Genomic DNA, 17,729 nt, shown 5'->3' with positions numbered 1-17,729 from the left:
AAAGGAAAAAAGAAACCGAAAAGCTGGTGGAACAAGGAGATACGAGAAGCGATCGCCGAAAGACAGAAAGCATCTCGAGAGCACAGGCAGGCAAAGAAGGCGCAGTTGCCACAGGATGAAGTAACCGGTAAATGGGAAATATACCGGGAGAAAAAGTCTATGGTTCAAATACTGGTGCAAGCAAAATTAAAAGGTGAAAGTGAGAGTTGGTTGTCAGAAATACGTGAGAAAAAGAAGGCCGCACCTAGAATATTTTGGAATCACATAAAATTATTAGGCAGGAAATCAACAACAATACAACAACATATCCTAGACGAAGATGAAAACAGACTGGAAGGAGAAGCAGCAATAAATTACATCCAAAAAGTAACAGCCGAATCTTTCCAAGGCAAGGACGAGGTTGTATTTGAAGAGAAAAAGAGCATGAAGAGACCCAAGGGGGTAAGGAGCTAGTGCTTACAAATTTAAACTGGAAGAAAGCGGAAGAGAAAATTCCTAAGCGCACAGCCACAGGGCTAGACGAGGTTCCCGTTAGGCTGATAAATGAACTGGGACCAAAAAGTAAGGAAGCTCTCGTGAAAGCAGTTGAAAAAACTTTAAAAGATAGACGAATACCAGACAGTTGGCGACAAAGTAGAATGAATTTAATTTATAAAGGTAAGGGGGAGAAAGACAGAATTCACTCGTATAGACCGTTGACCATTACATCGGTAATATACAGGCTAGCAATGCAGGCAATCAAATTAAAGCTTCAAGCATGGGCAGAAAATAATGACATTTTGGGAGAGCTTCAGAATGGCTTTAGAATAGGTAGGCGTTTGGATGATAACTTGTTTGTTCTTACTCAGTGTATTGAAATATCAAAAGCAGAAAGCAGACCGTTGTATGTGGCCTTTTTGGACATTACAGGAGCATACGACAACGTAGACCGCAGCATTTTGTGGGATATTCTGGAAGGGGAAGGCTTAGGTAACGATTGTATACAGCTTTTGAGAGAGATTTACCTAGAAAATACTGTTTGCGTTGAATGGGAAGGGATGAGGAGCGCGGAGAAAGTTCATATCAACAAGGGACTGAGGCAGGGGTGCCCTTTATCCCCGCTGCTGTTTATGATGTACATGGTGAGGATGGAGAGGGCGCTAGAAGGAAGTAATATCGGGTTTAATCTCTCATACAAACAGGCAGGTACAGTAATAGAGCAGCAACTCCCAGGTTTATTTTATGCAGACGACATTGTGTTGCTCGCAAACAACCAAAGTGATTTGCAACGTCTGACTAATATTTGTGGACAGGAAGGCAACAATTTAGGTTTGAAATTTAGTGTTAGAAAATCAGGTGTTATTGTATTCAATGAAAACAGTGAACAGACAGTGGAGATACAGGGCCAAGAAATACCTCGGGTAACAGAATATAAATACCTTGGTATATGGATAAACGAAGGCAACGGATATATGGAAACACAGGAAAAAACCATAACAGTCAAGGGGAAGAGAAATGCAGCCATAATGAAGCACAGAGCGCTATGGGGATACAATAGGTACGAGGTCCTCCGAGGTATGTGGAAAGGGGTAATGGTTCCAGGACTTACTTTTGCAAATGCGGTTGTTTGCTTTAAATCAGGGGTACAATCAGGACTCGACGGGAACCAAAGGTCAGTGGGTCGCCTCGCATTGGGCGCTCACGGGAAGACTACAAATGAAGCTGTGCAAGGGGATATGGGCTGGACTAGTTTTGAAGTGAGGGAAGCTCGCAGTAAAATTGAGTATGAAGAACGGCTGAGGAATATGGAGGAAAGTAAATGGGCTGGGAGAGTGTTCAGGTATCTGTACAGGCAAAACATTGATTCACAGTGGAGGAAAAGAACTAGGAAGCTTACCAGCAAGTATGCGGCCTGTGGGGTGGGCAACACAGCAACAAAGAAGGTCAAGCGGAAAGTCAGAGAGGCTGAATTAATCTCATGGGTGGCGGCAATGGAAAAGAAACCTGCCATGAGTAACTACTTAAGGGGAAAAAACGAAATTAGGAAAGAAACCATTTATGATAACTCAAAGGGAAGCTCATTACTTTTCGAAGCGAGATCGGGATGCCTTAGAACACGCACGTATAAAGCGAGATATAAGAAGGAAGAAGAAGCATGTGCTTGCTGCGGTAAAGCTAGGGAAACGACGGAGCATATTTTATTAGAATGTGAAGACATCTATCCAGCGGTCGATTTAGGCACCACTGGCCTCCTTGAAGCCCTTGGGTTCAGCGGGAGCAGTGGAAAAGCAAACAGGTCCGCAATAGACATCAGTAAGAGGCGATTGGAGGATTGGTGGAAGAAAAGTAGGGAAACGACAAAGGACGGAGACGTACAAAAGCACAGTTCGCAATAGGGTATCAGAAAATTTGGACGTGGTAGTTCATAGTGTGTTTTTTTTTTTCTCATGGGTTAACCTAGGTAGGATATTAGGCAGCATATTAGCAAGAGCTTGGTGGCGCAAGCCACCGCCCCGTTCCAAAGGGGACGCTCATAACATCCATCCATCCATCCATGCGGGGTTACCCTCGGCGGGAGAGGCAAGGCGCGCTCTCTTGGGTTCGAGGCAGGGACCGGGACGGGCGTGCCGCACGTGCAGCGCGGCGCTTTCCCAACGGGTCGACGCACGCGGGGACATATCCCGCGTGCGCGCCACCCATGCTTCTGCGAGACCGCCTCGCGTGGCCGCCTTCGAACGCGCCACGATTCGCGTGACTATACACGCGAACGACCAGGCGTTGGGATCCAGCATGGGGCGAACATATTCGCTCGCGAGGACGCGGTAAGTCGGACTTCTAGATTTGTTGCGCGCCCATCGGCATGTTTTGTGGATAGCAACTCGGCTAGCAGGCATTGATGTATGAAAGGTGCAATAAATGCCCTTGTGACTGTTTGCACTACTGTGTTGTCGTTCCTTTGTCCCAAGAGTACGGTGTGAGATATCCCACATCAAGACCCCACATCTGGCTGCCCAACGTGGAACTCTTGGGGCATGGGACGATAATTTTAAGTGTTGCTTCGTTCGAGACCTTTGTTTGAACCGAAGCGTAGGCCTAGCGTGGATTTTGATCGCTAGCGTCAGCGGCGTGCTTTCTTGAGCGAGGCGGCGGTGGCTGTAGTGTGTTTGAACATGTCAACTTACTAAGCCTTTTCGCAAGTGTTTTTTTTTTTAATGGCATTCGTTGGTACGAGAGCCACGTGGTCTGCATCCTGGGAGAGCGAGGCTGAGCGCCCGCGGAGCAGTGGCAAGCCTGAAGCGAGTGAGTACGGAAGCCTCGTGGGTGGTCCGAATTTCCTATGTAAATATGTAAATAGCTTCTTCTATCTCTTTGACTCTGATGAAGTCGCGGCTCTGGGAGCCGGGTGGCCGCGGGCCACGGGTGCCACTACGGGCTGACTGGTATTGCGGCCTGGCACCGGGCGCTCCGACACCGTCTGGGACGGTGGGCGCCGTCAACTCGGATGCTGTGTGCACCGAGCGGAGTAGGACCACCTCACAGAGCTGACGTCTTCCCGCGGCTGCCTGTTTTGCGCCCATTTTGGGTGTTGTTTTTGGATGCCGGTTGTTGTCAGGGAAGCGACGCTTTAGGCCTAAGGCTTTATGAAGCTGCCTGTCGCACGTGGAGGGACACAACCTGGTGGACCGTGGCGTTGAGGTGTTGCAAGTTGCTTCCCTCATTCTATTTAGCCTCGCACGAATTGAAATTACTCGTTCGACTCAAGAAAGCGAGCTTCGTTCACGTGAACTTAGCATCTGAGTATAGCTGCCTGATCTTTTGCTAGCCGAGTTGAACATCGTACCACGTGGGCGATGCGCATGCAGACTTCCTCTCCCTTGCACTACTTTAGTGTTTGCCGAGTGTGTTGAGTTTACGCAGTGTGATTGGAGTCACCCCTGGTTTGCCGTCGCCTGCACATCGTCTGCGCTGCTGCCCCGGACTACGATCGGGCCACCCCGGGCGATGGTGATGCTGTGGCCAGTTCGGCGCGGCGACTTCGGCGGCCTCCTGTATCCAGCTCACAACCCTCGGCGGCGGACAAAAGAGCCGGCGGTCACCGACAGCTACTGCGGCTCCCGCCAGCAGGGCGAGTCGGCGAGTCGGCGCGAGCGACGCTTGCTCGTACCGACTACTGCGTCGTCGTCTCCGGAGTCCTGGCCTGGGATCGTGCCGTCGAGTCGCAAAGCTGCTGCTGTGACCGGCGGACGCCAGCGGTGTACCCAAGGACAATGTCGGCTCGCATGCTATGGACATCGTGTGGAGATTTCTTCGGCGCGACCACTGTTGCATGTACTACCTTGTTCGCGAAGAAAAAAATGTTAGACCGCGTCATGTTTCGCCGGGATAAGAAGTGATTTAAGGTTGGGGGGATGTGGGGATACGCGACCCTCGCGCCTCCCCTGATGTTTTTCCCGCATAGCGCGTCTCCCGTAGTGCGGCTTCGCCGCACACGCGGCGGTCCGAGTGGTACAGGCGCAGTCCGAGAGATGGCGCTAGTGTTGCGCGGCTGCGGGGTTACCCTCGGCGGGAGAGGCAAGGCGCGCTCTCTTGGGTTCGAGGCAGGGACCGGGACGGGCGTGCCGCACGTGCAGCGCGGCGCTTTCCCAACGGGTCGACGCACGCGGGGACATATCCCGCGTGCGCGCCACCCATGCTTCTGCGAGACCGCCTCGCGTGGCCGCCTTCGAACGCGCCACGATTCGCGTGACTATACACGCGAACGACCAGGCGTTGGGATCCAGCATGGGGCGAACATATTCGCTCGCGAGGACGCGGTAAGTCGGACTTCTAGATTTGTTGCGCGCCCATCGGCATGTTTTGTGGATAGCAACTCGGCTAGCAGGCATTGATGTATGAAAGGTGCAATAAATGCCCTTGTGACTGTTTGCACTACTGTGTTGTCGTTCCTTTGTCCCAAGAGTACGGTGTGAGATATCCCACATCAAGACCCCACACAGTGAAACGTAGAAAGGTCACTGAACAGTCTCCACACAGTTATGTCTGCCTGTGCCAGCAGAAAGCCAGCTGTTAGACAGACCCTAAAAAAATTTTAAAGACCATCCAAGCAGAATATTATAGTGAGTGTTAACATCAGGAGTTCCTTTCCCACTTGGCTTTTGAAACTTGTTTATGTGGCTTGTGATTTCTTGTTGCTTCGGTTACCTTATTGCCATGGCAACCTTATGCTCAGCTCAAAGACAGGCTGGGAAGCGGCTTCTAATTTTAAAGGGACACTTAAGAGAAAAATAAGGTTAGCTGTAGTCCTGGCAAATTACCCTTCTGCAGTACCAAAAAAGCTACACTTACTGTGGGAAGAGGCTTGGTAAGCCAGAAAAAGTGCAAGTAGTGGTGACATTGCGTTGAAGCTCCTGCGTTCATGGATTTTTGACAGCGTCTGGTTGGGCCTCATTTTTTATCGGTAATGATAGAATGCACTGCATCCTAAAAGAGCCAGAGACTGAACTTAGCAAATTTCAAGAACTTTTACTGATACAGAGCAGAACAAATATGAGAAAATACTTTGGAATCCATGATGTCATACTGATGTACTGATACTTGGGTTTCAGCATGAAGAAAAAGAAATTGAAGTTTTGCTTTCATTTTCTCTTCTCACATTCAATCTCTTACCACAGAGTCATTTAAAATAGGCTTTTGAAGGAACACCAGTCTAGAGATTTATTTTCTTTTGAATGTCCCTTTAAAAGTGGCACTAAGGTTCTGCTTTGGTTACGAGCAAGGAAATCTGATGCTCCCGTCTGTTGGGCTTTGGTCCAGGCACGCCACAACATAGCATAAAAATATCCGTGTGGGTGTGCATGGGATAACACAGTAAATGTTTTCATATCAAGCTGAGAATTCTAATCACTATGCCATGGCCACTTTGCATAAGCTAACAGATACTTGCAATGGGCACTGACAAACACGCACCATAGACCTCCCAGCCTGTAGCTACATGTGCTGTGACGTGTGCTCTTTTTCCTGTACGCCAGCAATGTTCACAATTCAGGCAGACAGCTTGCTGTCTGCCTGAATTGTGTGTTTCTGAAGCAAGTGGAGAAAGATGTGCCAGGAGTAAAGGCAAACTTAGCAAAGTCCATCTTACGGAGGGCTCAATGACTGTTTGTCTTGCATGTCCTTTCAAGTGGACATTGCTGTGGACAACGCATGTCACTTCGCTGCTGCATGCAAGCTGTATGCTTATTCAGTTTGAGAGGGGAGTCTCCACTCGACCCTCCACCTCAACTTGGGAAAGTGGATGGCAGCGCAATCTATCGACTGTAGTTGTCACTGTGATTCAATGACACTCCTCAGCTTTTCTTGAGAACAGATATTGTACAGGCTGCACAAGTGTAACTGACTGAACATGCATTCCTCAAGCAGCTCCTTATTGTAGGAATCACTGAGGAATGTCTTCTCGAGTTGAGAGGCAGTGCTGTGCTCCACCCTGTGTAGTCTAGGAAGAGCTTCGAGTTGAGGTCGGTTTGAGAATAACGGGGTTAGAGAGCAACAGTGCCATCTGGAGGACTTCTAGAAACTACTGGGTAGTTTGCACCACAGTATTCTCAAACATATCGTGACTCACACCTCATCCTTGACTCCGAGCGGAGCAGAGCGCTATCTCTCGACTTGAAAAGACATTATGCTTCCTTAGCACCCATCAATGATTTCTGTGAGAGAGTTGAAAAACTTAAGTCACCTGTCAGTGGTGGCTTAGTAGGCAGTGGTGTTGCACTGCTAAGCACAAGATTACGGGTTTGATTCCCGGTTGGGGCTGCCGCATCACGATGGGGGGGAAATGCAAAAACTTCTGTGTAATGTGCATTGGGTGCACGTTAAAGAACCTGCTTTGGTGAAAATTATTCTGGAGTCCCCCACTACAGTGTGCCTCACAATCAGATGATGGCTTTGGTGTGTAAAACCCTAGAATGTAAGTGTAATTTTAGAACGGAAGTCCATGGTGATGTGCCATCTGTGGAAAAGAGTAAGAAGCACTGTTCGCAGTGAGACATTGACCTTGTGGTTGAGTTAGTACAGTAGGTACAGCCCATTGTGAGTCAATGATGGTCATTGCCAATGAGCTCCAGGTGGCAGAGTCAACTGTCACACTTTCTGTAAGAATGTTAAGTGCTAGTCTTATTGATGCCTTTGCACCCATTATACACATATTTAACCGCATGTCACATGTGAAGATGAAGCGGTTGGCTGCGTACTTCTATGACATCTCACATTGTACATGTCTTTCCACTTCATCAGGTTTAAACCCACTTGACTACTAATGGGAACAAATGGAATAATTCCGAATAAACGTCTGGGGCTGCTCTGAGAAATATTATAGTTTTGGGATATGGCTTTTAGGCAATTTTCGCTTTTGTTTGAGGCCCACTTATTTCATTGTCCTCCTCACTTACAAAAAAGACTAACAGACAGCCACACAATTCATGAACTTTTCAAAGGCTTTCATTATGAAAGCAGTGGCTGACTGCAACATGCACTACATAATTGAAACCTGTACGCATTTTCAAACGAGTATTTAGTAAAAGGGGCCCTGAACCACCCCTTGGGCTTGGTGAAATGACATAGCCTGCGGGTAGCATACGCTGTTGTGAACATCTCAGCCAAGTTCTGCTGTCGTACACGGTTTGTGAAGCTCGCAAGTGGAGCGCGAAGTCACCTTTCTCTAAAACGCTCTCGTTTCAAAAACCTCATGATCCTCGCTCTTTTCTGTGTGCTCACTCCAATAGCACACTCCAATACGCGGCTGTCATGGCGCTCTTTGGACAAACCTGGCCCTTGCGCCACAGAACACCACACATCATCATCATCCAGTATGCGGCTGTCATTGGTTGCTGCGCTTGGCTACACTGCGGCTGCCGCGAGGTGCTGCCACGAGTCCAGTGACTAAGCGCACTGCGGCTGTCTGTGGACAGCCACGTTTGGCTTACGTTTAGCGCGGCATAGGCACCAGATCGGAAATTTGAACTGCGTGCCACGGTGACATCTCTGCCGCAGCCTTCGCAGTACAAGGCATTGGAGGAGGAAGGGGAGCACAGCTGAGGCCGTGTTTGATTGCTGATAACTCTGCTTCTGCTGAACGCATTGAAGTACTTTTTGCGGCAAAGTGGTTCTGAAATAACCTACCTTCACTTCAAATATCTTTCTCCACTTCAATAAAAAGTGGTTCAGGGCCTCTTTAATTATTGAGGCTGAAGGTAGTTTTATTGAGCTGTCTATGAAAACAGCAGCAAAAAAAATTGGGGTACAGAGTTTGTTGCAGATGCATGTCATTTTTGTCTGAAAGGTCGCCACTTTTTTCTGAAGCTGTCATGTAGTTGGAAAATGCCTTACACACCTAGTGGCAATGTGTGTGCCCCACCAGTGTAAAGCAAGAGTGTGGCTCTGTGTGGGTGCAGGTATGGACTTGTCCCTTCCGTCCACCTCGACTTGTGGTGCCACTGCCGTCTCGTGCAAGGCTCCCCCCGCTTCCCCAGCTGCCCTGACTGAGTGCGTCCAGCTACGCCCTCTCTTCTGGTAAGTGGCTGCTAGTTGGAGCTTGGTGAGATGACCTTTTGACTCTTGCCAGAGAGGTTGCCGCGAGCACTTGGCTGCCTGTGTTTCAATTAATAAATGATGCAAGCAGGTTCACGTTCACCGCCACCATGGTGCATGGGTGAACCAAGACTAAGCTTGGCGAGTTGGTGTGCACCCACGGTCTGAAAAGAAAGAAAGAAAAAGAAAAACCTGTGCAGCAAAAACATGAAGATCAAGAAGGTAACAGGAGTTGGAATGGTTGCCTTCTGGCTCATCGGCCATGCCTTCTTGTGCAGTTTTTTTTCTTTTATTTTTTTTTTCAAACCCTGGGTGCACACCACTAGCCCAGGCTATAGTGTTGATGGGGTACATTCCTTATACTTTTGGTGCTTTCTTGTGTAGTAAAGTTATCCTTACTAGTCCTTCAGTTTTCATTACGTGGCATGCAGTGCTTGTGTTACCTTGTTTTTTTCTCTTTTGTGTGTGCAAATCTCTACATTTTCTTTTTCATACCATGGTAGCATGGGAAGAAGCTGAGCTTCAGGCACTTAAGCTCGTCCATTTGCTCGGCATACTATTGCCAGAGTAAATGTTTTCAACTTGTCGAAAGGGGCCATGGCGTAGCTCTGGAAAGACCAGCCACAGAAGAGGGCTGGGTGGATGAGACTGTTTGAAGTTTGGGGTGAAAATGACAGGGGGGTAGGTTGGGCCTCTTGCCTTATTCTGCAACCTTTATTTTTGGTTGCTGCATCTGAATGTACTTTTTGGCTTAGTTTAATACTAGAGTGAAATATGGCACTAGCCATTCAGGTTGGTATCACTGCTAGTACATAGAATTTTCATTGTTTCATGGTTTCACTTATAAAGTGCATTGTGGCTTCTTCTAGCCTTGTTGTATGCCTAAGCACTGTTACTTGCATGCCTGGAAAAGTTTCCTGAGAGAACTAAAGTCATGTCGAAAATTTAGCGCTAGAACCAAACAAAGATGAAGGGAGAGAACACACTATGAACACTCGTGGTGCACTCTCTCCATCTTTGTCTTGTCTTAGCACTAAATTTTTGACCAGCTCCTACAATTAGGGGTTCACAATACCCTGACGGAGGTAATCGAAGCACAAAGAACGGCACAAACCGTTCGCCTCTCGTCTTCGAAGGCAGGCAGAAGCGTATTAATGTCCGCAGGTCTAGCCCCCTTGGCAGTCGACGAGAATGCCATCATGCTCTCTCACACCGTTAGAGCAACCTTTCAAGTTAGCCCTTTCCCTCGGAATGTACACCCCCAATATAATGCAGCTAGGCGCAAGGCACGAGCCCGCCTCTCATTGACTTTACCCACAAAAGCCTGCAATTAACTACCTATGTAGATGCTGCCCAGTATGGGTGCACAGATTCATTTGTAGCTGCTGCAGCTGATCCTCACGGGAAAATTCTCAATGCAGCTTCGGTAAGACACACCACGGTAGCGGCGGCTGAACAGGCTGCCATCGCGCTAGCTATGAATGACCCCTCGCGGCCTTACATCTACACTGACTCGAGATCAGCCATACGAGCCTTTCTATCTGGCCTAATCTCGAAAGAGGCGGCGGATATAATCAAGCAAAGACCGCCTGATGCTGTTCACACTATCGCATGGTTCCTGGCGCACATGGGAACCAATGTACATCCCAGCAAACCCAACCCGAATGAGCTAGTTCATGACCAGGCGCGAGGTCTAACATTCCGCAATGGTCCTGATACGCTAAGCAGTCGGGATTGTGAGCATAACTCTGATCCTCTACTCTCTCTTAATGAAATAGTTAAACACTATCAGCTTGGGCGCAGGCAATTCCCGCTGCCACACCCACAGCTAACTAGACCTCAATCTTCCACATTGAGAATGTTACAAACGGGATCTTTCCCTTCGAGAGGAAAGTTTAGCCGCTTTGCTCCGGACATCGACCCACACTGCCCCGAGTGCAATGAAGAGTATTGCTTGTTAGCACACATGCTCTGGCAATTCTCTGCGTTACAAAACGCATCTTTTAATAAACAAGAGGACTGGGAAGAGGCCCTTAAAGGCGGCGATCCCCTGGACCAACTAAGGGCTGTCCAAAGGGCCCGCGAACGGGCGGAGAACCATGGTCTTCCGGCCCCAACGTGGGAGCGGCCCGCAACTACGACTTAGTAGTTCCTTAGGACCTCAATAAAGTTTGTTGACTGACTAACTGACAAATCAATACCAACTTGGTCAGTTAACCCTCCTTATTAGTAGTTAAGCATTTCACATTTGTATATAATTGAACTTGTCACTTCATTTCTTGTGCATGAGTTAGTTTTGACATTTGAGCTTTTGTGTCATAGCGGCCGGTATGGAGTCTGTGATTTCAACGCATCAGTTTTTTATCGTCAGTGGTGGCATGTGTCATGAATGTGCACATAACACAATGTTTGCCACATCGCAGTGCGCCTTCAGTGCTCTGCCAGTGCCAGGGTCGTTGGCGGTGGGAGGAGTATGTGCCGCATGGGCATGCTCTCCATATGCACCGTCCAGCCATGAACAAGAACTGCAGTATAACCTGCTCGTGAATATTTTTTACAATAAAACGAATTCGCAGTAATGTGTCATTATTCATTGGTCTGCAGCTGTTAAAGTGCCTTCTACATAAGCACGCACTTCGCTCTCTTCGGCAGGAACCATTAGTGTCAGGCCTGGCGGTGAAGCATAGCTAATGAACAACTGCTGAAGAAGTCAAAGGGTGAATGATATAATAGTGCAGAAATATTTAAAAAAAGAGAAAGATATTGTACATGCAATTTGAACCGAGGATGTCGCAGCCTTCAGCTTAAAGGGCCCCTGAAACGGTTCGTACCAATTTTGTAGACGCGTAGGGTACAGCTTAAGTAGAACATTCGCACCACAATTTAAGTGAAGCGTTACGTATTCATGGAGCTACAAGCGATTACAAGTTACCCTCCTCCCTAGCCATGCTTTTCCTCCTCAACTCGTTCACCGAGCGGTCGGGGCTAAGCTCCGCGTTCACTGGTTCTGCGTCACGATGCGACGTCACATCGTCCACTTCCGGTTGTTTTGGAGCCCGCCCCCGCCCCCGCGAAACCTCTCCGCTAGCCGCTTGGCTGTCGATCCCAAGCGAGAGCTATCGAAGCAGCGTGCGTTGTGAGCATTCTGTTGTAACGCCGAACGTGTCCAGTATTCCGGTAATCACACACTGGCAGAACGTTTCGACGGAACGGTGAAGGCATAAACTCAAGCCGATGAAGGAACTTTAGCGTAGACGTACGCGAGCTGCCTGATCGGTTTCCAGGGTCCAGCCACCCGTTGGCGCAGAGCTTAGCCAGCCAAAGAAAGAGCTAATATTGCTCTAACCAAGTGTAAAACAGTTTAAACATTTACAAAAACACCGTGTTAACGATTACGCTTCTGCGAAAAATTTACACCAGCAGCTAAGAAGAATACATTTTGTTACTGCTGCTGTGCGTGGTTCAGCTCTATGCCACCAGGTGGCTGCACCATGCTGTGCATTCACATTTGCACTTCTGTTCATACCCTGAAACGACACGCAAGGGGACACGGCAGGACCTGTCTCTTGCGCTTGAGTTTACCCTAATACCGGACTTGTGAAACGCTATTGCGTTAGTAATCTTCCGGTCTAAAGTGACGGCCGCAATCGCGCAAATCCTGGCGCCCATCGGATAGCGGCAGAACCATACGCTGCAGCCAGTCCGCTCGTCTGCTGGCTTGCAGAGGGACACGATGTCGCAGCTTGACATATTGCCAGTAGCCACGTTTGCAGTCCACAAAGCAACCAAGTCGAATCATAGCGCTCGCGAAAAGACAGACCGACACTGGCGGCGGAGCTCTCGTCAAAGACGGAGCACGTTGTAACACAAGCAGACGACACTTGCTGTGCCGGAAGTGCTTAAGTGTACTGAAAAACTGTTCGTGTGCATTCGCTTTATGTCACTTTCTTTTTATAAAAACAAATTAACTAACATTCCAACGATTACAAACATCATTTGTTTACCACAGAGTTGGAAAAATTATTGATCACGCGCCCTGGTCAGCCAATCAGATAGCTCGCCCCACTGACGTCATATGGGTGATTTCCGTCATATGGGTAGGGGTGGCTTAAAGTTCCGCCGAGCAGTGTGCTGCGATCGGCAGCGATGTGCATTTTTAAATCCTTATAATAAATTACACGCTTTACACGGAGCACTTAGATGTGTCAATTAATGATCAGAAGGACCTACTCTAACGACTCAGTACGTTTGTAGAAAATCCTCAAAATCGTTTCAGGGTCCCTTTAATTCTTTGGCACAGCGCCACTACACACGAACGGAGAGCAAGCTTGCTCCAAAGTATTTATCCACTGTTGCATAGTCGGCTTGGCTAGGGACAAATGGAGCAAAGCATGTCCTCTTTTGTAGTAGTACTGCAGTACCTAGGGAAAGGCAGATTTCGAGAGACGGAAGTCTCCAGATGTCTCTAGTGCAACTTATGCTTGTGCACAATGGTCAAGCAAACACCAGGGTGTCTACCAACCAGGAAAACCAGGAATTCTCAGGGATTTTGAATAGTCTTCAAATGCTCTGGCAAAATTTGTACTTCTATCAAGGAAAGTCAGGTGTATTTTTACTGAAAGGGAACGAAAGTCATGCTAATGCTGGCTTGAGTGAAAGAGAGGAATCGTAACTAATTGTTTCTGACGCCGTGTCGTTGGCTGGAGGAGTTTCCAGTGTACAGTCAATGACCGATTTTCCAGACACTCGATTTTTTGGACATGCCCAATAATTCAAGCCGCTTCGCGGCACCACCATGTCGTGCCCCATATAGAGTCAATGTATAACAACATCAGAAATTTCAGACGCAAGAACACTTCGCTGTTTGATTTTCTGTACTTTTTACCATGACTGTAGGCCCAAAACAGCCTTAATCAAAGCCACCACCGCTGCCAGTTTAACGCAATAGCGTCAAGGGCCCCGTGTCGCATAAGATTCTGCGTCTGTGTCTGGCGTCGGGCATTGCTTTGGCAAAAGGAATTTTGAATGAATTTCTGAACCACGCATACCCAGCCACTCTTCTACCACCAAAATTGCTCATACCTTGTCTTTCATTCTTTACAAACTTATTCTTCAGAATTTTGAGAACGGCAGCCCAGCAACAAATGTACTGGAAAAAAAAAAAAAAACGCCGACAGCATATATCATTTTTGTTAGTTGTCCTCAGATTTAAAGATTAAAAGTGTGTAACAATAGCAGTAGATCGACTGATGCAAGAGGCCGTGTTTCTACCAGAAAGCTTGCCATCGTGCATAGCGTTCACTGCCAGCGTTTCCCGGTAAACGTTACAGTTACACAAACTGCAGTTGCCGGAAAGCATGAAAAGCAGTTGGGGGTCTTTGAATGCTATTGCGTTCCACTGTTAAAGACGAAGCTTAAGTGTTCTCCAAACTTTTTAGTATCTCGCCGCCTCGAACTGTCGCTCACGCATGCAGATGCACTGGCAGCCGTAGGCGGCAACGCTAGGCCTAGCTGCTTCGACGTTTGCTGTTAAGCTTCTTGCCTGTCGGTGGCACGTTTTTTATTAAATTGATTTGCCGCTGTCAGTAATGGCATCTACTCCACCTTTGTAATCCTCGCGATTGGCTTCGAAGCTCGGAAATAGCCGTGTTGCATAATACCGGTTCCTGAAAGTCAGCTTTGCCTCAATATAGAAATAGCAGTGAAGTATATGGGATCTATTGCGGTGAAGCTTAACAAGTGGGAATGGGCATTTGTCACGGGCACAGAATGTATTCCTTAATTGCACACGCGTGCACCCGCCATTTCCGGCCCCAGTACGAGCACCGATATGCCTAATAAGCGTGATGGTAGGCCTTCAGAGCTTTTCCGGATGTGCCTGTGGTGATTTGAGCCCTAAAGGGCAGCAAAAGATGGGCATTCATTTTTTTCGGACTGCCCAATTTTCCGGGCGTTTTCGGAAAATTGGGAGTCCAAAATATCGGACGTCAACTGTGCTACAGACCAAGAGGATGCTTCAAATGGTCCAAGGGGTGAATGCGTGGCGGAAGGAACGTAAGAACAGAAAGGACCAATGCATTGAGGTATTAATAGAAAAGGAAGCGTGCCGCTGCTTCTTTGAAGGAGCTTGGGCTCAAAAAACAAAGTGTTGGCTGATGCCGAGATGCAGGTTTCCCTAATCCAAACCAAAATAAACTCTTCAAAGTGAAAGGCAACACTGAGGCATTGTGTGCAAGCTGAGAGTATATCAGGACAGTTGAAGTTTACTTTACAGCTGCAAGGAGAAAATCCCACTTGTGACAAGCTTGGGCCTCATACCAGTGAGCTTGCTATCAATTCATAGAAATGTCTCATGTTCGAAAATATTGCTTCTGTATGCATGTTTTCTTATTCATATTTTAAAATGTTCGAGTTGATTTGCAACGGGCTTTACCATTTTTCCCGAAGCTATTTGATTTGCTGTGCATTTTACTAATCCCTTCCTTATGTTCTCTTTTTGAATAAAATAAACACTATTCCTTACTGTTCAAACTAGATTAAGTAGTTTTCTTTAAATTTTTTAACATACTAAAGAGTGACAGCATCGGGCGACATTGTGTCAGCTTGCCTTGACATGAAACAAAGTTCTGTTTCACTCAGGGAATTTTGCCAAGACACTCAGGGAAAACCTGTAAAACTCTGAGAATTTGGAAATGTCAACTTGGGAGACACCCTGAAACATGAGAAAGAAGGTCTCGTGTCTTTATGGGGCTGTGTCATCAGTGTTTACTGAATCTGTGATCACTTGAATACTATTTAGGTGTTCCCCCTGAAAGTGGACGACCCTGTATGTTGGTTGTGCCAAGGCAGTAATGGTGAACATGTTGCATTTTTCTTATGTGCATTTTGATAATCAAATGGTTCTTGAGAGAGAGAGAGAGAGAGAGTGTGTGTGTGTGTGTGTGTGTGTGTGTGTGTGTGTGTGTGTGTGTTTGTGTGTTTGTGTAAAACAAAGGTGGTGAAAGAGGGGCGCCTGTTTCTGAACTCATTGAGCACAGCTTCCTTGCCCTGCTAGGTTCATGGCAGCACTGATTGAATTTTGACTTGTTTGTTTTTTGCATATTACTGAGTTTCTGATTAAGCTGTCCGCAGTTCTTGAGAACAAATTGAGTAGCAGGACTGGAATTTATTTCATTTCATTTTTTTTTCATTTTTATTCCTTAAAGACCCCGTAACGGGGTATTACATAAGGGGTGAGTTACATAAGTGGTTAATTTAAGAACCTCCAATATCTTATTCTACCCTTTTCTTCTGACAAGAAAGCATGATAAAAATTATAGTTGACTTTAAGAGGAAGCTTTTGATCTGGAGCTCCTATATGAATATACATGGAAACGAAAAAACTGGTTGTGCTTGGCATTCACTGCATTGATTTTGACGAGTTTTGTTAAATTTAAAAGAAAAAGTTAGTCTGTAGACTGTAGGAAGCATGTTGCTACGGAACAGTATTTCCAATGACGAAGAGACAAGCAGTGAGAAGACGACGACGACAATTGGAGGCTAGCGCGGGCTGTTGCCTCTTGGCCAAGTGTGATGTATTCCTTTGTAAATATACTTGTATATAGCTTTTCGTCTGTGCCTTCCTATGTAACAATATTTTATATTTAGCCAGATAAATTTCCTACAAATATTTTTTTTTGAATTGCAAAATTAGGGAAAACTGTCAGGTACGATGTTTTCAAATGTGTAACTCAGTAATAAGCAATGATATTACAATTTTTTTAAGTCAGCCTCACCTATTAAGACATCTAAAGCAGACAAAACTAATGTGTTATACACCTATTGCAATTATAGTGCTACTTTGCTAGTAGGACTTATGCGATACCCTCATAAGTACTGTAACAGTTTCACAAATTGTAAACTCTTGTATTAAATTTGTCTTCTTTAGATGCTCTAACAGATGCAGTTTATAGAACTGTGATACTTGCTCCAGCCTGCTTCTTGCCAAGGTAGGCAAGAAGCAGGCTGGAGACAAGGCAGTGAGGGAATATGGCATAGGCACTAGGAATAGCAGGGGAGAGTTATTAGTAGAGTTTGCAAAACAGAATAATATGCGGAACAGAATAATATGCGGATAATGAATACCTTCCGCAAGCGGGATAGCCGAAAGTGGATGTGGAGGAGCCCAAAAGGCAAAACTAGATATGAAATAGACTTCATACTCTGTGCTAACCCTGGCATCGTACAAGATGTGGGCGTGCTCAGCTAGGTGCACTGCAGTGACTATAGGATGGTAAGAACTCGAATTAGCCTAGACCTGAGGAGGGAACGGAAGAAACTGGTACGTAAGAAGCCGATTAATAAGTTATCGGTAAGAGGGAAACTAGAGGAATTCCGGATCAAGCTGCAGAACAGGTATTCGGTTTTAACTCGGGAAGAGGACCTTAGTGTTGAAGCAATGAACGACAATCTTGTGGGCATCATTCAGGAGTTTGCAATAGAAGTTGGTGGTAACTCCGTTAGACAGGATACCAGTAAGCTATCGCAGGAGACGAAAGATCTGACCAAGAAACGCCAATGTATGAAAGCCTCCTAACCCTATAGCTAGAATAGAACTGGCAGAACTTTCGAAGTTAATCAACAAGCGTAAGACAGCTGACATAAGGAACTATAATATGGATAGAATTGAACATGCTCTCAGGAATGGAGGAAGCCTAAAAGCAGTGAAGAAGGAACTAGGAATAGGCAAGAATCAGATGTATGCGTTAAGAGACAAAGCCAGTAATATTGTTGCAAACATGGTTGAGATAGTTCAAGTGGCTGAGGAGATATATAGAGATTTATACAGTAGCAGTGGCACCCACGACGATAATGGAAGAGAGAATAGTCTAGAGGAATTCGAAATCACACAGGTAACGCCGGAAGAAATAAAGAAATCCTTGGGAGCTATGCAAAGGGGGAAGGCAGCTGGGGAGGATCAGGTAGCAGCAGATTTGTTGAAGGATGGTGGGCAGATTGTTCTAGAGAAACTGGCCACCCTATATACGCAATGCCTCATGACCTCGAGCGTACCGGAATCTTGGAAGAATGCTAACATAATCCTAATCCATAAGAAAAGGGACGCCAAAGACTTGAAAAATTATAGACCGATCAGCTTACTGTCAGTTGCCTACAAACTATTTACT

The 17,729-nt window shown here is 46.7% G+C and overlaps 1 protein-coding gene across 4 annotated transcripts in view; it reads left to right on the top strand.

Moving 5' to 3' along the window:
• The window catches only part of LOC135909338 (ubiquitin carboxyl-terminal hydrolase 11-like), a 227,289-nt gene that overhangs the window by 31,847 nt on the left and 177,713 nt on the right, over positions 1–17,729 (top strand). For all 4 annotated transcript variants that reach the window (XM_065441279.2, XM_065441275.2, XM_065441277.1 and 1 more), the window contains exon 2: positions 8,430–8,547. In XM_065441279.2, the coding sequence (XP_065297351.1) occupies positions 8,432–8,547 (116 nt within the window). In that variant the 5' untranslated portion in view covers positions 8,430–8,431. The remainder of the gene's footprint in view (positions 1–8,429; positions 8,548–17,729) is intronic.

Source organism: Dermacentor albipictus, chromosome 1 (assembly GCF_038994185.2).
Source record: "Dermacentor albipictus isolate Rhodes 1998 colony chromosome 1, USDA_Dalb.pri_finalv2, whole genome shotgun sequence".
Classification (NCBI taxonomy): domain Eukaryota; kingdom Metazoa; phylum Arthropoda; class Arachnida; order Ixodida; family Ixodidae; genus Dermacentor; species Dermacentor albipictus.
The sequence above is the reverse complement of the archived record's forward strand: the minus strand, read 5'-3'. Positions and strand labels throughout refer to the sequence as shown.